This window comes from Carassius carassius, chromosome 26, assembly GCF_963082965.1.
Source record: "Carassius carassius chromosome 26, fCarCar2.1, whole genome shotgun sequence".
In the NCBI taxonomy this organism is placed as follows: domain Eukaryota; kingdom Metazoa; phylum Chordata; class Actinopteri; order Cypriniformes; family Cyprinidae; genus Carassius; species Carassius carassius.
In genome coordinates, this window is record NC_081780.1 from 14,566,251 (window position 1) to 14,589,112 (window position 22,862).

The 22,862-nt window shown below is 37.3% G+C and overlaps 2 protein-coding genes and 1 long non-coding RNA gene across 5 annotated transcripts in view; 2 read left to right on the top strand and 1 right to left on the bottom strand.

Annotated features, from left to right (window-relative positions):
• Positions 1-4,430: 4,430 nt before the first annotated feature.
• LOC132105866 (myogenic factor 5-like) lies at positions 4,431-7,337 on the top strand. Its single transcript, XM_059511334.1, has 3 exons — positions 4,431-4,975; positions 6,425-6,500; positions 6,596-7,337. The coding sequence occupies exons 1-3, from the start codon at positions 4,523-4,525 to the stop codon at positions 6,787-6,789; spliced, it is 723 nt and encodes a 240-aa protein (XP_059367317.1). The 5' UTR covers positions 4,431-4,522; the 3' UTR covers positions 6,790-7,337.
• Positions 7,338-9,579: 2,242 nt separating this feature from the next.
• Positions 9,580-19,023, top strand: LOC132105869 (uncharacterized). The gene is made up of 3 exons (XR_009424002.1): positions 9,580-9,663; positions 11,333-11,398; positions 18,749-19,023. It is a non-coding gene; the product is annotated as an uncharacterized LOC132105869 (long non-coding RNA).
• The window catches only part of LOC132105867 (protein lin-7 homolog A), a 68,776-nt gene continuing 57,488 nt past the window's right edge, over positions 11,575-22,862 (bottom strand). For 2 of the 3 annotated variants that reach the window (XM_059511337.1, XM_059511335.1), the window contains 3 exons: positions 18,787-18,996; positions 16,536-16,747; positions 11,575-13,468 (listed from right to left, as the gene is read on the bottom strand). In XM_059511337.1, coding sequence (XP_059367320.1) covers positions 13,444-13,468; positions 16,536-16,747; positions 18,787-18,996 — 447 coding nt within the window. In that variant the 3' untranslated portion in view covers positions 11,575-13,443. Of the gene's footprint in view, positions 13,469-16,531; positions 16,748-18,786; positions 18,997-22,862 lie in introns of all 3 variants that reach the window. The other variant, XM_059511336.1, reaches the window with a different exon arrangement.

Below are 22,862 nucleotides of genomic sequence, written 5' to 3' on the forward strand. Positions count from 1 at the left end.
GGCCAGCGAGAGCTGAGGTGGTGCGGCACGGCTTGGATGGATGCACAGGCTTCGACCGCCATCCAGCGGCTGAGGGCGGGCAGAGGTGTGCAGCAATAGCCTCCTCGAGAGGGGGGAGGCTCTCGTAACCGTGGTCTCAGGCGCCGTCGACAGAGGAGAGCGCTGACGAGACAGAAGTCTTCAAGCGTGCGGAGAATGGGGCTTTCCACGACTTCGTGAGTTCATTGTGAACTTCCGGGAAGAAGGGGGCGTTTCTTTGCGGAGGGGCCGAAGGGCGCCCCTGCAGGAACCATTCATCCAGCCTGCTTTTAGCGGGCTCGTCTGGAGGAGACCAGTCGAGCTGAAGGTCGCTGACAGCCCTTGTAAGCACGCGAGTAAGCTCCGCGTCGATATCGGCGCGTTGTCCGGTGCAGCTGGGTGCTGTAGAGGGGGGGGGGGTCCGCAATGGAGCCCGACCATTCCTCACTACTGGACGCGGCGAGAGAAAGGCTGTCGTGTCTGTCCTCTTCCGCCTCAGGCGCTCCGAAGGAGAAGGGGGCGCTGGTGAGCAGGGACTGGCGCTGCTCGTCCACGAAGAGGACAGGCGAAGGAGCGAGAGCGGGCGAGGCACGCGGGGAGTGTTCCGGCGTGAGCTCGCGTGTAACAGTATGCTCAGGCATTCTCTGATCGCGGCGTTTCTTACGCGGCACTTGAGAGAGAAGAGGCGGAGCGGGTGGAGCATCGTGGCTGGTTTGAGCTAATCGAGCCCGCAGGGTCGATATAGCCATGTCTTCGCACTCAGGGCAGCCGCCCTTGAAGAGTGCGCTCTCAGCATGCTCGCGGCCCAGGCAGGAGACACAGATGATGTGGCGGTCCTCGCTGGGCAGAGGGCCTCGGCAGGAAGCGCAGGCCCGAGGCATTTGAAACAACGCCTCGAATTCTGGAGGAAAAAAGTGTGATGCAGCGGCAAACACACTAGCTTTGAAAAGGATATAGTCACGCCGGATGGCGCAGCAGGAAGCGAGTGCTGAAGGTGGCGTCGAGATGAAGCACGAGCCGGCGTCCTCAGATCTGCGTTGCAGTGCTATCCCGCTGAGAGGCTTTTCGACGGCGTGTAGAGGCTTCTCCGGAGAAGACAGCGAAGTGCAGGTGAGATCGCTGAAGGAGATGAAATCTGATCCCTATGGTGAAGCGGTGGCTTATATAGTTCCAGCCACGCCTATTTTGGCGCGCTCTGACGTCCAATGGGCGCGAAGCGCCCCCATTGGTTCGTTACTCTCCGCCGCCTCACCATAGGTTGCTGCAGTTGCCGCAGCACAGCCAATAAGCGCGCGAGCCGCTTCGCTTGGGTCTGCTGTGCTGCAGCACTGCGTTTTACATTATTTAAAAATTAAGGATAATTTTTGGCTTCATATTCTCGAGAAAAGGGGACCTTTTCCCATAGCGTAAGCTAGCTTACGCAGTACGAGAGTACTCTCGAAAGGGAACAGCAGTTACAATTCAGTGACATTGGTTCTACACAGTCCCTGGCACCCTCTGGCTTTACCTCATAGGACACTGGCAAACGAACATCTAGCCAGCCAACTCCAGTCAACAAAACAAATCATCAGCTAACTCAGTGTTTCTCAAACTTTTCTGCCATTCCCCACTTCAGAGGTAGGAAAGGGTTTCGAGCCCCACCTGTCCCCAATCACCCCAACAAAATGTTAATAAACTAGGCTTTAAGTTTAACTGTTAAAAAGTATTTTATTAACATCACATTTTAAAAACTTAACATCAAATAACAGCATTAAAAAATTTCAAATAAAGAAAATGAAAGTGCAATTATATTATCACTTTGCATGAAATAAGACTCAAAATTAGATTAAAAAATAATAATAATTGTGTTTGCATTTAGCTTCTGATAACATCAATACAAGTGTGGACTAACATTAACCTAGTTGTGCTTTGATTCATTTTGACACTTTGCAAAATCCATGCAAAAAGAACAACAAAAAAACAAACAAACAAACAAAAATTCCTAATAATGTACGTATTTTTTTAGGTATTTTAATAAGATAGATACCTAAAATATGTTGCGCATACAGCTCAAGTAATGCGATCGTTATAAAGGTGTTTGAACAACAAAACACATCCACTTGCACATATTTGACAATCGGAATATCAGATATATCCTGCTATAGCTAACACATTTGTGAAATTTTGAATAAAAAAGGAAATAAAAGCAGATCATCAGTCATTCAGCACTATTGTGGCTACGGTGTGACAAGCAATGAATGGCGCGTCTCCATGGGAACCATAAAGCGATACTACGATCAATAACGGTAGCCTTGAAATACTTTTAAACTTACGTGTGAAGAGGTTAAGTAACGTCAAGGCTTACATTTAAATGTGTCTTTGTTTTGAGTGTATGGTCAATAAATAACGGAATTTAAAAGATGGGCACAAAACCTGTTTGTCATGTTTCTATTCCCCACACTTTGAGAAACGCTGAGCTAACTTAACAGCTAACTTAAGGGTACCTCCGTTTGGTCAGGATTTTTCGTTTTTCTTTTTTTTTTCCGCATTGTATCTTTATTAGCTGTCGACACTGATGGCTCGAGTAATGACCTCTATACAGCAATAGACTCTTTTTTCAGACACTTCATCAGGGTTACGGTTATAAAACCTGTGTGTGTGTTTGTGTGTGTGTGTGTGTGTGTGTGTGTGTTTTATTGCGTAAATGGCCTTATGCACCATTTGTAAGTGCTAATAAATTTGATTAATAGTTTAATTTGAAAATGTTATCCAACAGGTTGCTATATGAAAGTTACTCAAATTTCAAATATCCCCATAAATACAGTAGGCTATCTAGCTGCTGAAATGCTAAAGCAGGCATGTGACCATGGCCTTGATCAGCCTCTGAAAGTATTTGTAAAAATTCCAATGGTGTGGATTTCTGATTGTGTGTGCTAAATTATTTTTCAGTTTGGAGAGAAAAAAATATGCTACTTATTTGCAGTTATTATTGTTAATTTCACACACACAGAGAGAATGGTTTACATGTTATATTGGGGCATTCCACAGGCATAATGGTTTTTCTATTGTACAGACTGAATTTTTCTCTCCCCTTACCCTACCCCTAAACACCTCACTGAAAACTTTCTGTATGATTTATAAGCTTGTTTCTTCATGGGGACCAAAAAATTAAAAATAAAATAAAAAATTCCCCACAATTTACTAGTATACTTAGTGAACAGTGAACACCAGTACACACATACACTTAAAAACCAAAAGAACTGGTGATAATTATTTAAATATTATTTCAGGTCTTTGTTAAAAAATGTAAAATTTGAATGCTTTCTACAATTTTTTTTGAATTGCTTTTTACATTTTCTTTCTAATCCAATTCATTCTATTGTCAAAATTATTTCTACTAATCATTTATTATTACAGTGAGAGTTAAAAAGTGATGACGGGACAAGCCCAAAATAGAGAAAGTCCTTAAAATATAGTAAAAATAATGAAAGAAACTACAATAGTTCGTTTACAATCCATTAAATTTGTACCCTTAAAAAAAAGAAAAATTGTTCTTTTAAATACCATCCCACGGGAGAGGAAAAATTACCATAATTGAAGATCAACACACACACATATATATATATATATATATATATATATATATATATATATATATATATATATATATATATATATATATATATTAAAACATACATATAAATGTTACAAAAATTATGTAGCAGAGAACTTGCCACTCAGTTGCTAATGAGCTAGAAATTTAATGAGCTTTAACTTAACTAACACAGACATGCTATTTCTGACACCTTTATCCACAGTCCGTATCTTGAGTTGTGTATCTGTGTGTGAGTGTGTGCCTCAGAAATGCTACACCAGCCCTTACAGCTGGGCCACATCTGCAACGCTGCTCTTTCCTCAAGCGTAAAATTAGCCAGCAAACTCTTAAACATGGAGTCATTCATGACCGCTGCATTTTAAGATAATAGAAGTTACATTTATTGATTTGGTTCTGTATTTTAATGCATCTTTACTGTACTTTTAGGGGGCCCATGCATATGTATATCTACTTTACTATATATGCAATTAAGACTTTTAATAATCAATAAAAATACTTGGACACAGTTGAAGACCAAATCTGAATGGCTACAGCTAAAAATCTTTACATTTTACAATTAAAGTACAAAATACCCTGAAGTAAGTAAGATCTAAAGTAGACAGTTTCTTCACATGAATGTTTATTGATGATAATTCCATCTTGTAATGACTGTCACACTGTTGAACTGAGTGAGAAACCACCCCTCCACACAGATGTGGGAAACTCAGTTGGGGTGTTGGGTTTGGGTGGGGATCTGGGTAGTGACGAAGGGGGGTTGCTGAGCCCTGCTTTGGCCAATGGGGCACAGTCATTAGGGCTGACCAGTGTGGGCCCCGACATATAAGAAGGGCCGTATGGCACCAGAGAAACCACATCACTCAGAGGTCACCCCCTCACAGATCTCCTACAACCACACAAATCCAACCAATCATGGACGTATTCTCGACATCCCAGATCTTCTACGATAGCACTTGTGCCTCATCTCCTGAAGCTTTGGAGTTCGGCCCTGGAGGAGAACTGGCCGGGTCTGAAGAGGACGAGCACGTCAGGGCCCCCGGGGCCCCGCACCAGCCAGGTCACTGTCTGCAATGGGCCTGCAAAGCTTGTAAGCGCAAATCCAGCACTGTGGACCGCCGGAGAGCCGCCACTATGAGGGAGCGCCGCCGGCTGAAGAAGGTGAACCATGCGTTTGAGGCACTACGGCGCTGCACCTCGGCGAACCCCAGTCAGCGTCTTCCCAAGGTGGAGATCCTGAGGAACGCCATCCAGTACATCGAAAGCCTTCAGGAGCTTCTCAGAGAACAAGTGGAGAACTACTACAGCCTGCCAATGGAAAGCAGCTCTGAGCCGGCCAGCCCTTCCTCAAGCTGTTCTGAAAGCATGGTAAATATTACTCTCTTACTCTTCAAGTCAAACTGTGGGGTTAAGATTGATTGACATCATACTGAAGATCAGTCAAAAGTGAAATACTCCCGTTTCCTTGCCTAGAGGGAGATTCCAGAAGGTCAGGGACCAAACGCTTTGAAATGAGATTTTTGATCTTATTGTAAGGTCCTTTTCCTCGTCTGTCTATGTTTTCGTCTTCATGTTTTATCTCAATAGTACATAGAGCATTCAGTGATGCCTCAGTCTCAGGATGACGACAATAAATTGCTGCCCACATCTGGCTATTTTTATACGCTAAGATATAAGCTTACTGCTGTTTGCCAGGGAACTTCTACAGTATATGTGGCACATTGTAACATATAGGGCTGATTTTGGGCTAAACAGAGTTTATTAAACAATCTTAGTCATGTCTGTTTCAATGCTCAGGCGACCTGCAATATGCTATATATGTATTGAAGACACCCAAATTGTCACTGTTTACTATGAGTTTGCGATTCAAAACATGTTCGCTAATGACACTAAAAAGCATTTATATGTTTAAATGATCACGCTTTACATAAATTTAGACATATTCTTTGATTCAGACCTTATTGTTTAGAAAAATCTGCTTAGTTCTGCTAATTTAGCTTGGTGCTAATTATTTGTTGGCCAGGGATGTCTTCTAGACTCAATTGTTCTGAATTAGATATGATACAAATAGTAATTGAGATTTCACCATATCAAGCACATTTTTAGGTTAACTGACAAAAAGATTGTGTTAATTAACTTTTATGTAACCAGGAAGAAGACTCACTCGGATTCAAATCTCCAATGCAAGGTTGACGTTGCCATTTATATTAGAGACTTTGAACCATTTGTTGACAAGGACAAGACTTAAAGATGAAAATGTTCTGAGGGAGTTAGTTCGTAAACTTTCAATCAGGTAGAACATTCATTTACAAGTGTGACCTGCCTAAGAAGGCTACAGAAGTCAAACAGCAATGCTACAAACAATGTGAGATGTTGGTTCCTACAAAATCTCAGTACAGGGTTTAAGAATGGAGGATATAGTAATGGCTTTCCCACTGGACTCTTTATAGCCCATTAAAGCCTCAGTAAATCCAGCCAACAGAGACTGGCAGGAAAGTGACGGCCGTGCCGCATTCCTGACTGACTGCATGAGCTGCGCTGCTGCCAGGATTTTCTGCAGATTTACTCAGAGAAAGTGTCATCTTGCACAAACTGGTGTGGCTTCCACTGACTCAATCAATTCTCTACACCTGAAGCCCAGCATAGCGTGGGAGTCCCTCGCGAAGTAACCAGCTTGTGAAAGAAAGAGATACAGTGAAGTGCACTGACTATGCAGTGCTGCACATGTTGTTGAAGAGGAAGCAACCGATCCATGTCAGACATATATGATGTTAAATGCTTTATATTTATGTATGCTTTTTGTGTTTTTTACTTTAGGTTGACTGCAATAGTCCTGTGTGGCCTCAAATGAATCCAAACTTTGGGAACACATACAACTTTGAAGCACAAAATGGTAAGAAACAAGATAATTTTGATGTTTTTAAATGTTTTTGTGTCACATATTGCTTGTCATTAATTATGCCATTTCCTCTTTCTTGATTAATCCAGCCAGCGCAGTGGTTAGAACTCCAGGAGCGTCCAGTTTGCAGTGTCTGTCCAGCATCGTGGACAGGCTGTCTTCTGTAGATACAGGAGTTGCAATGGGAATGAGGAACATGGTTGCTCTCTCTCCAACTGGAAGTGATTCCCAGTGCAGTTCTGCAGACAGTCCCAGCAACAGACCAGTCTACCACGTCCTGTGAGAGGGAGTGAGACACTACAGCCTGGATATCTGCTTCCACAGAATGCTCTGCAGAGTCTAAATGACTGCTATTCACATTGCATGTTCATTTATGAAGTATTTTGGATGATTTGATAATGCTTTCAGATATCAATAAGAATGTAGTAATTAAAAACCTCTATATAGCACAGTGACAAAGATTTGCCCTCAACCTCTTACAGCTAGAAGTACAAAACAAATCTTTAGTTCTGTCTAGGCTTGGTTATAATATCGGGTCATGCTTTAAAAAAAGCCGTAGTATCCATTGTATACACAGTGGATATTTTTACCATGTTGACTGACTGTACAGCTGACTACATTGAAATTGGTTTTATTTATCAATAATAATCGTTGAGGTACTTAGTAAATGCTGTTTTGTAATATTAGCCAACTTAGTGTTATCCACAACCTTACATTCTCTGTTGTAAATAAGATTGTACATAATTTAAATGACTGTTATTCTATTTGTGTATTGTTGTATCTGTCATATTTAATGAACATTCTTGCATAAAATGACTTTTTCTTCAATAATACGTTTTGAAAAGTTGTATTTAATGATACTATTTGTCACTGTTTGACTTGAAATGAGGTATTAATCCTCGGGTGCACTTTGAAATGCATCTCTTGGTAAATATTGACTGCAGCTTGGTCCCAATCATACGCCATTTGTCAGCTGTTAGAAAATCATGGATATTGGAGGAGCACAGTTGATAGTGTGTTGAGTTGGATGTTGAAAAAGAGAGAGAAAGAGAGGAAATGAGCTCTGTGTGCCTGTTTGCTTAATGTAACAAATGTTACACATCATTCACACCTTCTTAATACCATTGTCATGAACAAATGGCCACATGCTGACACTTCAAGGTACTGCTTGTGTGTGTGTGTGTGTGTGTGTGTGTGTATAAAAGAACATTTGCACACAAGAACATTAGTTGCATTAGTTTAGTTTCAGTTAAAGCTCTCAATATTGAGTGGGATATGATGTTTCAGTGGTTCATCTATGCAAGCTATGCAATATTTTTGTGGTGTCAATATGTATTTATTTGCCCATAATATATAGTTTAATTAAATGTGAAACTTAGTCTAATTAGATGCAATTAAACTATAAGTACTCAGAGACAGAAATTTAAATTACGCTTACACTTAAATAATTAGTAAATAAACAAATTATTATTATAAAAATTTATTATTATAAAATTATTATCTGTACATGCTATTGCTATTTAGTAAAAAAAACAAAAAAAACACCATGGAACACAAAATTCTCAGACTTCAATAGTGATGTACTTTAAGATTATATATAAATGAACAGTAAAATAGGGAAAATAAAAGTATTAAACTATAAATTCCAGATCAATTGATTTTTTAATCTGTGAAAAGTAAATTCAATTAATTTAATTAAAACTAGTCAAATGCAACAGTAGGTTAGATTAACCCCTCATCCTCATTTATATGAAATGTGTAATATGGTTATATGGCAAATATGAGTGTAACATGCATAAAGCTGTAAGCAGTAAACATTTTTGATCATATCAGCCATTCCTGCTTGCTTCTTCTTCTTGTTAGTGAATCAAATAGAGAAAAACTTAACCTTGAAGTAAAAAAAAAAAAAATGCCTAGAACCCTCATTAAAGTACTTTCTTTCACATTTTAAATGATGCTTATTCAGACGTGGAGCCAATTCAGCTCTTGTAAAGAGATCCAGTAATGCATTAGAGGATCTTTCACTGAGATTCTTTCAAATGCTTTAAGTACAGTAGATTCAATTTCAGTAAGCAATCCTGTCGCCCACCTGGCTATAACTCCGAATGCAATGCAGGGAATATCCATGGCTAAAGCTCTACTATAATCCATTAAATGACTCATATATTACATTTATTATTAACCCTTTAAAAGGTTTGAACCTCCATGGATTGAATAGCATAGCACGCTCTGACTGCACATGATAAAAGCCTTTCACTGTAGGCCATAAAAGAAGACTCTTTTCACTTTTTTATTGCTTTGAACATTTCTTACAGTGTGCTTTTAATGTGTTTGCACATATCTTAATGTTTTGACAAAAATATATCGAACATTAAACTAATTCCCTAGGAAGAAGATAAAGTTCATTGACCTTTTTGACAACTATGCACTAGTAACCTTTGGCCACCAGAGTGCAGTACTTTCTCAGATGCTTTTACAACGCTATAGAACTGACTCCCTCCCTGGTAGCCAAAAACCACCTAGTGTTGTCAGTTTTCAATTTCTCATGCTTTAGAAATTAAAATGATTTATTAAATATCGTTTGCAGGGAAGAAAACTTTTTAAAGTATGATTTCCTTTTAACAATATATTAGTGTGGCATGTTAACTAGTGATAAGCAGTAAATCTTCAGCTGTTCTTGAGTTGTCGAGTAAGCCTAGCCTATATATCACTTATATATACACATATATATACTTATTTTAAAGACACAATCTGTGGTAACAATCTCTATCTCTATATCTAGAGAGAGAAAAAAATTTAATCTGCCCCTGTGACAGGGCTAATTAAGTAATTCATTCAACAAATATATATATATATATATATATATATATATATATATATATATATATATATATATATAGATATATAGATATTTTTTGTATTATTATTATTATTTTTCAGATTGTCAATCTAGGGATTTTCAGAGACACTTTCTGCAGGTTACAACGTTACGGCAGTTGGTGGAGACCAGGACCGAGTCATTGAATCACTGAAATAAACTATTCATTCTAAACGACTCATTGATGCTCGGAAGACTGAACGGTTGATTAAGCTTTTGGCTTCGTCTGGATTTGTCTTTGTTGGCACAGCAAATTTGTAACAAGATTGTGTCTAAAATGTAAGTTTCTCTATGTGAACTTATTATTTATTGAAAGCATTACCATTTGTTGATATATCATATTCATATAAACCAATGCAGGAATTAATGGCCCGGTTTCAGACAGCTTGGTACTAATTAAGTTTTCCTAAACCAGGATTAGGCCATACTTCAATTATCATACATAAATATTAAATCAATATATATATATGCCTTAGAAAAAAGCATTAACGTTACTGGTGTGCACCGACATGTTTTAAGATCAGTCAATGCAAGTTTCTTTCAGTTGAAACAGTTTATAGGCTATTTACATTTTAGTCTAGGACCGGTTTAATTCTTGTCTGTGAAACCGGGGGTAAATGTGGCCGTTGAAATCCGAATGTCATGTAATGTACTCAAAAAATAATCTGTCAAAAAATTGTTGAAGAAAAAACGTGTCGATTTGTATTTGTTTGTAAATCACCTCCGTGCTTCAAATGAATCGGTTCTGTTGCTTAGTTTAGAACGAATCGAACGAACCTTATCATTCCCGCGAAAATGCTGTTTGAAATGAACCTACAGCTGCTATTCAGAAATGCCAGCACTGTGCTGTTGCTCATGAAATATTGGTTACATACGGACGAAAAAACAACAACTAATAATATAATGTGATTCAACGGACAATTAATATTCTGATCTCGTCTTTGAGTAAGACCGTTTTGTTTCCAATAATAAATCTATATTAAATAGTAGTCTAACATTTGCCACTCCTTGGACTGATTTTGGCTGTATTATAAACTAGGTTTGACTTTAAAAACACCCTTACCAAAAGCTATATCTATCTAATGAAATTTCCTTCACTTACAAGCCTCTAAATCGATTTTATTTTCTAATTTACTGAGATTTCCAGGTTGCGAGAGGTTAGTTCAGACATGAAGGATTTTGTGATTATTATGTTATATATAATTCAAGAGTGAGATGAAAACGAAAGTGTCCTGATCTACTGAAATTGATGTTGCATGTTTTAGATATATAGCTCTGATTTAAAATTCAACAGACCTATACAGTTCTGAGTGCAAATCCACTTTGATTTAGGTAAATCGGTGTGCTGCCGTGGGCGTACTTTTCTCAGTGATAAATAAACATCTAAAAACGTCCTTGCTAGAGGTTTTTCCAATGGATCTATTAGTGTGAGGATTTTGCTCAGCTGTGTGGATTTTCTGCCAGAGAATGTAACATCGACAGTATTTATGAACATTGTTTGTTTACTCTTTTGGTACAAAAGATATTGAGACATTAAAAAACACATTTAACAACTGGATCTCATTAGTAATGTGTACTTATCCTGGTGCCCTTTTCCATTAATCTTTTTCAATGTAGTTTCATTAGTCAAAATCTTATTTCAGGAAACAGATACAGTTGAAATGTAGAAAAATATAAACTGCTCAAAAAAATAAAGGGAAAACCTAACAACACAATGTAAACCACAAGTGTTCCCTTTACTTTTTTTAAACTGTTTATTACTGGCTCAACCCACTATGCACACATTAGCAATACAGTTGCACATTTTTAGCTGACTTGCCAAATTATGCATGGTAATTGTTTTTAAAATCCAATAATAATACTCATAAGTAAATAATTGTTGTGTCTATCAAGTGAGTCTTGGAATTGTTCACTGAATCACTTTATTTAAATGCATTGATTCATTCAGGAATGAGGCACCACTAATACCATGAAAAGGAGCCTAACGGAAACTATTTTGGCTGGCAGAGCAAAGGTATGTGTTTAAAATTTAAGTTACTTGATATTAGCTTTTTGTTTATTTAATTGTTTTGATTATTGCAATATGCGGTTGCAAAGTTGTTCAAAGCAGATGTCAGCATGTTCCTATGCATTCGCTAGGGTGTTCGGAATGGTTCTAGGTAGTTCAGATCAGAAACAAAGATTCGAAGCTTTGCACACACGCACATATATTTATTTATACAAATATAATATGTATAACAATTGCATATCACTTGGTATTTTTTCGCTGTATAATAATATCAGCTTGTCCAGCCTAAAAAATGCAAGCCATTATTAAGAAAGTCTGTAAGTAAACATACAGTACAAAAGGGAAGAGAATCCATTGAAATGAACTGATTGACAATCAAGGAACAAATCACCTTCACAGCTTGGAGTGAATTTGTCTATAGGATGACAAGCTTACATGTTACCAACAGTCGGAGATTACTCGAAAACCAACCCCCAAAAAAACAAACTAATTTAAGTATCTACCAAAGTCCTACGTCCTATCAAATCAAATTACAATAACACAGATACAATATTACCTTTGATTACTGGTGGTCTTCAACTACTTGCTGATTTACAGTTTTGCTTCTATAAGACTTTAACTAACAGTACGACTACAGCACTGCAATGGATAGACAGTTTGCCAGCTTTTGACAGTTTGTGTTGAGGGGAATAAAATTCATGAAAAACTAAATTTAGTGGCTTCATGCTTGCTTTTTAAATTGATTGTCAAAACAGGACAATGTTACAATGTTTCTAGTGAATGAGGTGGTTGGTTATGTCAAATATAACAACAAATAACACCACAATTAATAATCTTCCAGACCTCTGAGCTAATGAACTTGAAAATAGAACTTTAAACATTCCATTTGTTTGACATTCCATTGATCATCATAGTAAATAATTTGATAACATCAACTAGAAATGTCTGAACTTAAATAGAATATTTGTGAATTAGAAATAATTTCAGCAGTGAAATCACAACCATAAAACCGCATCAAAACTGTACAGCTCTCATAATTGCATGACCTGTTAAAGGTGTAGTGTGTCAGTACTGTGCCACAAAAACAAGTTGCGAAAATAAGGACCGTTTCCGAATTTTTTTTGCTATTGATTTCCAAATGGGAAGTCCTGACTCAAACTCATGACACTGGATGAATGCACAAACAAACGGTGCAGTGTTTTGATATATCAATGCAGTGTTTACTTTATCTTCTATATTAAGGTGTAATCTGAGAATGTATTTGAAAAAATGACACACTTTACCTTTAAATGTCTGCTGACATGATATGCCAAATGTACAAGATAATCTCTGTCAATGGCACTGTGATACTGCGATCTCATAATAACATTCTGTGCAAATGATGTTTATGGTTTAGTCTGACTTATGTCACATGGTGCGTAAGATACAGTTTTGTATCAACTTTACCCTCGTAAGATTCATTTCTATGCCTAAAATTTACTTTTTTAACCATAATTTGACAGTAGGATGTGACAAAACAAGTGTTATTGCTAAATCTATTTTCGTTACAAAATATTCCTTGCTACAGTATGGTATAAAATACCTCAGTGTTATCCAATCAAGAATGACTGACATAAAAAGCGCTTTCTATTAACAGAGACACCAGCACCAAAAGAACCCTTAGAAAAGTTACTGTACGTACAGCGCTATGGCAACATAAATATAATGATAGGAAAAACAAATAATTGAATGCTTAAGAAATACATGTTGAGAAAACACATGATCACAAAACTACAAGAGGGACACAACTTGCGATTGGTTCCAGACAACTGAAATATGAACAAGTAAGTGTAAAACCATGTACTTAGTGCTAGCCTTCCTTTATGCATCATGAACATTTTCCAAGCACCAATTTGGAACACAGATCATGGAGTTTTTAACCTTTTTGAGTTGTAGGTAGTTGACTGAAAGAGGATAGTCTTCACTGGAGAACAGTAAGGGTCCTCTTCTGAGATCTCTTGGACCTCCTTACATCACGACTGTGAGAGTATGCCAGTCTCACCCAGTGTCCTCTACTTTTTCTTCTTTTGGAACAGCCTGTAAAAAACCAGAAGGACAAAAGCTGAGAGACAAGTTGAAAGGGGCAATCAAAATGTTGGTTGGTATTTCTGGCTATTTGTAACGTGATGTAGGCTGGAATTGAACCTTTGGTCCAATGTGACCACTATGGCCCAGTGCCAAGGGCAAGTACCAGTGTTGTAGTCTAGACTAGCTAATTTGAGTCAAGTCCAGGCCGAGAACTGAATACAATAGGTTGAATCTGATTCAAGAGACTAAAAGAGCCAAGGCCAAATGCTACATAGCCAATGACAAGACCAAGACAATAAAAATCTGGCCTCGGACTTGGGATGGACTTGAGACTCCAGTACTGCAAGACAAAGAAAGTCGAAAGTTGAGATGCTTCATTTTTGCACACAGGAAACATACAAGGCATTTCCTGAAGGCATTATGGCAAACCTTGAAGGCTTGAATATATTGCACTTTTCTGCTGATAAAGTTCCATATTTATTTTCTAGGAAAGGTTATGTAAAGATCACCTACTTTTTGGCACATCTCATATTATTTTTGCCATGTGATTTGTATTTATTTCACAGAGATCTTACAGATCAGCCTTATTTTTTAAGCTAGGAAAAATCACATTTTGGATTGTTCCTACTGGATATTTTTAGAGTAGTGTCTACATCAGTTTCTCAACCTTCATTACTCCATGGTCCCCCACTGTTAAAGTCAATATATACCAGGGATAGTCAACTCCGGTCCTGGAGGGCCACTATCCTGCAGAGTTTAGCTTCAGCCCTCATAAAAACTCACATACCTGTATCTATCTAGTAATACCGAAAACACTGATTGCCTTGTTCAGGTGTGTTTAATTAGGGTTGGAGCTAAACTCTGCAGGATAGTGGCCCTCCAGGACCGGAGTTGCCTATCCCTGATATATACAGACCTCTGAAACCCCACCAAAACTAAGAGATTAGTTTCTTTTAGACATTTTTATTAACAGAAACCACAGTTGAAAGTATACTTGTCTTCATTTCACTCACTGAAGAGTAAAAAAACAAGCACTTAATTTGTAAATATTGCATTAAATTGTTCATTTTTTTCAGAGTTGTAAAAAAGCTCAGCTGTGCATGAAATTTTTCCCAGATTTTTGTTTAGAAAACATTTAATTAATTTCATCCCTCTTCCCTTAACTACAGTTTAACAAATAGTCTTATTTGTTTTTCAGATGTGTATGTGTTTGGTGTGGTTTAGTTTTGGCAGAGTGCTCTCTGGTCACTGCGGCTTTGCTGTTTAGTCGGCATGCCAGTCTTGATAGGGGATGATCTGGGCTCAGCTCTCTCCCATGATCCTCTTGCCCAGACATAATGTCCCAAAAATACTCAGCAGCTCACAAGCACATATGATTTTACAGCCAAGGATTTAGCCAGAAGCAGGAGATACATAAAGTATTCCAAGTGGCCTTTGGTGAAAGTGTACAGAGGCCAGCGCCTCTGTTAGAAGTGTATCCACACGGACATGTCTTTGAATCAGTGCTGCTTATAGCTTCATTTTAGGCTTGGCTTGTTTCTATCGTGAGGTTACAACACTGCCAACTTTACCGCTGCTCAGAGCTAAGTGTGGTGTGAGGAGGCAATGAGGCGAGAGATGGACCGAGTATCATTAATAAAAGGAGATGTGCTTTAGTCTGTCTGGAAAAGACTCTGACTAATAGAATTCTCTCAGATTGTATTGCATGTGCAAAGAAGAAAAGTCTTGAGGAAATGAGTGCTGTTATTTTAGAACAGTGATAATGGAGTGATAAAGGATGATGAGAAAGGATACTTTCTCTTTTTTATATATAAGGGGGAGGCACTGTTTCAGAAGCTTATATGGGGTGTGACAATGACATATCAATTATTACCAAACTGAAAAAATGACAGTACAAGAATACAAGAAGCCTTGTATGTAATAATGCTTATGTAATGTACTGCATGCATTATATATATTACATAAAATTGATGAAAGATATGTAATGCATAAAAACGGGAATTCATAATGACTTTTTACATAGTCTAATTGTGCATTATACTGTACTTTTATGTAGTCCTTACAAAATCCGACCTACCCTTTCATACTGCATTGTAATGCATTGATATTACGATATAATATATGAACTTGTTAATAGTAAGAACTGGTCCCTATTCTAAAGTGTTATCAAGTTAGCACATTATTAGCACACCTATTATTAACATTGGCTGTTTATTTATACTTATAAGGCTTATATTCTGCATGAGCATATTCTACATCCCTAATCCTACCCAATATCTAAACTTAACAGCCTTACTAAATATTAATATTTAGCAAATAAGTAGTTTATTGAAACAAAACGCATAGTTAATGGCTTGTTAATAGCTGAGAATTGGACCTTAAAATAAAGTGTGACCTTGAACTTTATTAGGATTTGTCAACCCCAGCTGATTCATTTACAACGTATATTTATATGATTGTCAAAGTTGTTAATGAGAACCGATTGTAATGAGTATACGGCATTAGTAATGCACTATAAAGCATTAAAGGAATATCTGACACAAAAATAAATATTCAGTCATCATTTACTGCCCTTAATGTTATTCCAAATCTACATGTCTTTCTTTCTTCTGTTTAACACAAAATGAGATGTTTAGATTGTTATGCTACACTTTCACAATAAAAGTGAATGCATTTCAATAAGCCCAAAAAAATCATAAAAGGAATCATTAAAGTAGTTTATATGACATGTTATATTTCAAATCTTCTGAAGCCATACGACAGCTTGTGATGGCTAGACTGAAATGTATTTTCAGTTTTTGAAAGCAGACTTGTCCTTCATAGCTCTCAGATCTCATTCACATTTTCAATGTTATTTCAGAAATGGTTGGTCAGGGCACTTTGTCTTAGATTTGATGTCCCAAATGAGTTTCAGACACAATAGTGGTCTGTTTTCAGAACAACGTTCCACTGGCGACAGGCAGCATGTAGTACTGTATCTCCCACATGCCTCGAGAGGTGAAGGGGCAGCTAACCTCTCCATGAGCTGCCCTGCTGAGGTCCTGTTACCCTTAAAGCAATGAAAAGCCTCACCTACGACATGTGGTTCTGCTGGGCGGCCAGGTTTTGCTGCTGCTGTTGCTGTATGAGGAGCTGCTGCTGCTGGCGTCTGCGGGCGGTGCGAAGCTTCTCGAACCTCGCCTCCATCTCCTCCAGGACTTTAGGGGTGTAACGCACCACCAGTTTGACGCTGTCCTTGGCTGCTTTCAGTAGCTCCACTGCTTTTTCGTGATGCTCACCCTCGACACTCTAGGAAAAATAATTCAGTAATTTGTTTTTCAGAGCAATCTTGACTGCTGCAACTTGTCAGCTTTTGTCAGCTCAAAACTGCACTAGAAAATGCTCCATGGTGATGAACATTCAATTGCATTTTGGCACTATAAAGAGCCATTAATTTCCTATTAGCTCAAGAACCATAGCATGTTTAATGAGAAATTGCTTCTTAAATGCTGTTACAAAACGCTTTCCTATTACAGTCTTTGACACAAATTAAATCAAATGGATCCTTTCTGAAGTCTTCTGTCATCTTTGAGCGAGAAAACAGTGGACATTAGTTTCTATAAACTCAAATTACTCCTTCATTTAATAGAATTGTAACAAACTTGAATAATGGCAGAGAAAAGCAACTGGCTACAAAAGGCTTGTACTGCAGCTTTTTTTACTGAAAGATTCATTCGGATTCAGTCAATGATTCATTCTTATCTGGCTCCAGTCTGACACATTTGAAACATTTACAGTGAGTTATGAAAAGATAAAGTCTTTTGACATCTGTCTTTTTCAGTTTTAGATACAGTCCTGCTGTAAGGTTTCTGCCTTGTTTGTCCAGTTTTATTATTTTAAAATGTCAAGCCTAGCCTAAGTAAAATGAAAGATTAGAAGATTCTGTCTTAAATGGGTCTGAGCTGCAAAAATATATTTATTAGCGTATTACACATTAGATCAATGTAAAAATCCTTCTGCTGTAATAATCTCTCTTCAGCCCAAAATGATCTGTATCAATTAAAAAGCCAGTGAGCCCTCTAGCATGAAGGCATCTTATATGACAGCTCTACACAGCTGAAAAATTCATCCCCTAAAAATAATCTAATTTTATAGCAAAAACATTTAATGTGATAGTTCACGCAAAAGGAAAATTCTCAAGTTTTCCAAACCTGTATGACTTACTTTCTTCTACTTTAAACACACACACACACACACACACACACACACACACACACACACACACACACACACACACACACACACACACACACACACACACACAAAAGATATTTTGAAGAAGGTTGGCAACCAAACAGTTGACTGTAGACATTGACTTATTTTATACACATTTGGAACAACTTATTACAGAATTAGAATTTTTGGGTGAACTATCCCCTTGAAGTTTTTTTTCTCCCACCTGACAATCTGTCAACATCAGTCATGTGAAAAAAATACCCTGATGTTCACCGATCCTTCCTTTTGTACATTTAGTGATGAGTAAGCTATGCGCTGACAGGCGCTGAAACTTAAGAAATTAATGCTTATATAGGTATTCCCCATGCCCTTTAACAAAAACCTGTTACTTAATTGATAGTTCACCCAAAAAAAGTCCAGTCATAATTTACTCCTCAATCCTCAAGTTATTCCAAACCAGTATAACTTTCGTTCCTCGGCTGAACAAAAAAAGATGTTTTAAAGAACATTTGATGACCCTATTTACTTAAAATACAACTACTACATACTATGGAAGACAATGAGGACTATCAACTGTTTAATTACAGTTTATGTTCAACAGAAGAAAGAAATTCATACAGCTTTGTTTCAAACTGAAAATGAGTAAATGAAAAAAAAAAAAGTTAGGGTGAACTATTCCAGTAATGTCACCATCCTCTAGGAAGTGATTATGTTTGATAACCACAAGTATCAGTGAGTATTAACAATGCATTGATATATTTTGCAATGTTTTGTGATGTTCGATTAGTTTGTCTTATTCCACCCTCTCTCTCTCTACACATATATATATATATAGCATATATAAAAAATATATATATAGTTAGTAGCCTAACGTCTGTTAATTTTGAGTTAACACCCTCATGACTTTTGCTTTATTTCCATCAGGTTTCATCCAATTATGCGTCCTATTAATTTTATTGCTATTTTGCAAATAACCATGTTTTAATTACTGAAGTATAATTGCTTGAGCTTTACGTCTTATATTTTTCATAGAAATGCATCCTTAAATTACACACATGTATATTCCTTTTACAGAGCTACAGAATACAAAAGGTCCTGCCCTGGCAGCTCACCACTCCATTGACAGACAATAGTTGGTCGCCTCTCTTGAGACCCCCATGCCTCTCAGCCACGCCCCCTGGGATGATGCGGGAGATGTAGATCGGTGAGTTCTGCTCTTTTCCGCCCATCACATTGAAGCCAAGCCCCTCATCTGTCTTGGGTAGTTCCACCACCCGCGGGTGAGAATGACCCTCACTTGCTGCAAATGCTGCCACTGTGGCCTGGTAATAACAAAAGAGTTCAAAATATCAGTGAATGTTAAACATGACTGAGAAATATTGATAGACCAGTAAACTGTCAAGGCTGATTAACAAAATAATATTTTGAATTAATCAAATTCGTGATTGCCTTTTGATTGAAGTATCTACAAAAAGTTTTTGTGGTAGCAGCAAGTGGTAAATCGCACGGTTTAATTCAAATTTTCTAAAGACATATGATCACTTATGATATGATATGATATGATATGGTGCATACATGTATGATATGATATGATATGGTGCATACACTTTTAAAGCTTAAAATGTTGATAGCTAAACTTTAAATGGACTGACAGAAATTTTGAGAAAATATAACAAATATTGATTTGTGTTCCTAAAATGAACAAAAGTCTTATGGGTTCAGAACAACATGAAGGTGAGTGATGACAGAAGTTTTATTTTTGGGTGCACAAAAACTTTGAGACTTAATGTATCTTTTTTTTATGTTGTGATATATCAACAAACTTTGTGGTACTATTAAACCAATGCTCTTTTTGTCTGAAAATCTTAACTAGTCCAACCCAGCAACATTGGCTTAACCGATGGACTCACATACTTTATCTTTAAAACAGCAGTGAGGGACATTTCAATACGGATGGTTTTGTGAGCAGTTGTGCATTGTACCTTATGTATTGGCTAATATATACAAACCTGCTCTCTAGATAGCAGTTCCGAGCACTTAAAAAAACATAACAGTTGGCATTATTAAGAACAAAGGATCTTCTTTGCATTTTAGACAGCAGTTTTTATTAGCTAATGGCATGAGACCCCTTTCTCTTGTAACACATTAAAGTGGATTAATATTCAAGAACCGTCAGCCTCACTATATACTTTCAATGCTACATTCTTAAAAGCTAAACTAAACAGTTCCACTTTTCCTTTATAGAGGCTTTACCTTTAGATGGACTCTTATAGACTTTGGTCTAATCAAAAATGGATATACATTATTAGCAAAAGGAAGGTGTCCAGATGTCTTCATACTTTGGTCAGGTAGTACATCCCACAAAGTTTTTAAACAGCCTATGGGAATATGTCAACTTGTTCTGTTTGTGCTGTAAATTCAGCAGAAAGAGAAACTGCATCTGATAACCTTCACTGCTGCCTGCATTGTCGTCTGAATTCCTCAGACTTCAGAGCTTGTTAGCCAAGTGCAACCACCAGGAAACAAGACAAAAACACTTCCCGCTGATCCACACTGTAGCTACAGGTGTGGAACTGTGGGGCCCATCTCATTATTAAGGGATTCACACACAGGATACGGTGAGAGAAAAAAAAACACCAAGGATTTTTGGAGACTTTGCAAGGTGCCAGATTCCCAAATGGCAAACAAAGCCTTTTTCTGATCTCTGAAACAGAAAGAACAGCACCTTCCCTGTCTAAGTGTTTTGTGTCACACTGAAAGAAATGCTGTTTGAAAGTGAAAGAATGCTGTTTGAAAGTGTTCTGCATGTAAGACACCCTCTTCCCAGTTCCTTGACCTTCACATTTACATCCTCTCTGAGGAAAAAAGAAGTAGATATATAACAAACATTTCTGAAGCCTGGACTCTTTCATTTGCTTTGTTGAATTGTAAATCATCAGGTTGCTGATGATAAAAAGATAAAAAAATGACACGAATAGTTCAACATTTACATTCTGTCCAAAGCAACTTACATTGCATTCAACTGTATACATTTCATCAGTACGCTGCATTCCCTGTGAATAGAACCCATGACCTTGGCATCTACTGTGAATTACTGGAATGCAAAAAAATAGAAAATTGCCATTATTTACACACTCTTGTGTCATCTCAAACCTGTCTTGTTTTATTTATTTTTTTCCATTGAAAGAAATTGAAGAATCTTCATGTGACTCCATCAATAGTTTATTCAGATGGATGAGGATTTTTCAGAATTTCTCCTATTTTCCGCAGAAAAGTAACACAAGGGTAAGTAAGGGTAAGTAAAAATGACACAGTTGTAATTTGGGTGAACTTTCCATTTAATGCCACCTGAAAGAATTGTAGGACATCAGATAAATCAGTACTTACATTATTCTGAGCAATGGCCCATTTAAGCTCATTGTATGCCTTGCGTATTGCATTCTTCACAAGAATGTCCAGTGGTAATGGAAATTGGCTTCAGCAATGCACTTGGTGTATGAAAAAAATGCAAGCCGGAGTAGCCGACTGGAGCTCATTGACAATTGCTGCAGGGGCTCCCAAAGGATGACTCGGGCTTTTAGAGCTGTTCTTCATTCTATTTATGTGCCATCGATTGAAAACTGTCCCAACGGCATGCAGATGCAAGCTGCTCACACATGCTAATTGCCCTTTTGCCTAGTGATTTGAGTCCAGTATGCTTTTTGAAACCTGTAGTGACTTTTCAAAGTGACCAAGTGAGGTGCTTTGAGGCGCTCTAAGACTTTAGTAATTTACATCCTGTATTAAAACTTTAACTGATATGCTAATTCTGCTCATCTGGTGAGACCTGCTTGCTGTGCATACTAATTCCACTAAGTACTGCTGTCTTCTGTATGATTGCCATTGTCATAGTATAGTTCTATATTATTACAACACCACTCAAATGAGTTGGACTGTTAAAATTTTTTCTTTAATTTTCTTAAAATTATTGCTTTGTTTTCATTATGTTGAAATCAAAAGCCTATATGTCACAGACAACAACTGCATCAGTGTCTAAAAAGTAGCAAGTGTCATTATTATAACACTGAATCAGTGACAAAGACATTAAATAATAAAAAATTCTGAAAGCGTATGTTGTGCATGAATTGCCAACCAATGAAGAGATTAGGCCGAGGAAAGTCATTTTGGATCATAAAACCATTAATGCCAAAATATAAGTCACCTCTAAAACTTGTCCTTCAGCGATGATAGGATGAGAGCCTAATTAAATATTAAGGTCATGAATTTGTTTTTCATTTTATTTTTCCCCTGAGGCCTGCTTATAATGTTAGTCAAGGATGTTTTGCCCTCAAAAACTCATAACTGACCCTTTACTAAGCTCCACCTTGTTTACTGATGTTTGCTGTAACACAAGCTTTAAAAATGTCTTAGACCTAGAGGAATGAATGTGAGATTTCCAGCATGCTTTTTAGTAAAATCTTATCAAAAATTGAGTTGATGGTAACCTTAAGCGGGCTGGAACGAAGTGTGACATTGTAAAGCATCTGCCATTTTCATAATGAAATTGTTAAATTACGCAGTAACATCATTACTTCTACATTTTAAAAATAAGCTTAAGTCAATCTCTCTACACATTACGCAGAGCCAGGAACAGAATGTTTCTATTTTACTCTCATGGTGCCCTTAAGTGCACTTGGAAAACTTGTGTTTGCACACATTATAACGAGATGTCTAACATGTAAATTGGAATTGTAACGTGGAAGTAGCTTAAAATAAAATGTTTGTGATACATAAAACAGTTAATACATAAAGCAGTGAAAGTCAAGTGATTAACTTCACACTTGTTGTCTAGAAGTGGTTCCAAACATCACACCTTTTAAAATGACTGAAACACAGCATGTAAAATTTAAAAAACTTGCAAAATCACTCATTACAATTCACTACAGATCTGTTTTCCGCTCATATTTATTATAGATCAGTGTTTCTGTGCACCCCTTTCAACATCACAACTAGGCAACTCGTGTATCATCTAGAATGCTGAGTTTCCCTCTAGTAAATATGATTTTGTTTGGTCATTCATGTGTGTAATTCGAAATAATGATATTTTTGACTGCACTTGAAGAGCACATTATTCTTAGTTATATAACAACTGGAATAAAACATCTTCTCCTGGCTTCAATGAATAGTATCTATCCTACTTTCTCCTTAC

What these genes read in the sequence shown, in the direction of transcription:
- LOC132105866 (XM_059511334.1), top strand. Translation starts at nt 4,523, where the DNA reads ATGGACGTATTCTCGACATCCCAGATCTTCTACGATAGCACTTGTGCC. An exon ending in CAAGCTGTTCTGAAAGCATG is followed by an intron (nt 4,976 to 6,424) that starts GTAAATATTACT and finishes TTTTTACTTTAG; the next exon opens with GTTGACTGCAATAGTCCTGT. An exon ending in CAACTTTGAAGCACAAAATG is followed by an intron (nt 6,501 to 6,595) that starts GTAAGAAACAAG and finishes TGATTAATCCAG; the next exon opens with CCAGCGCAGTGGTTAGAACT.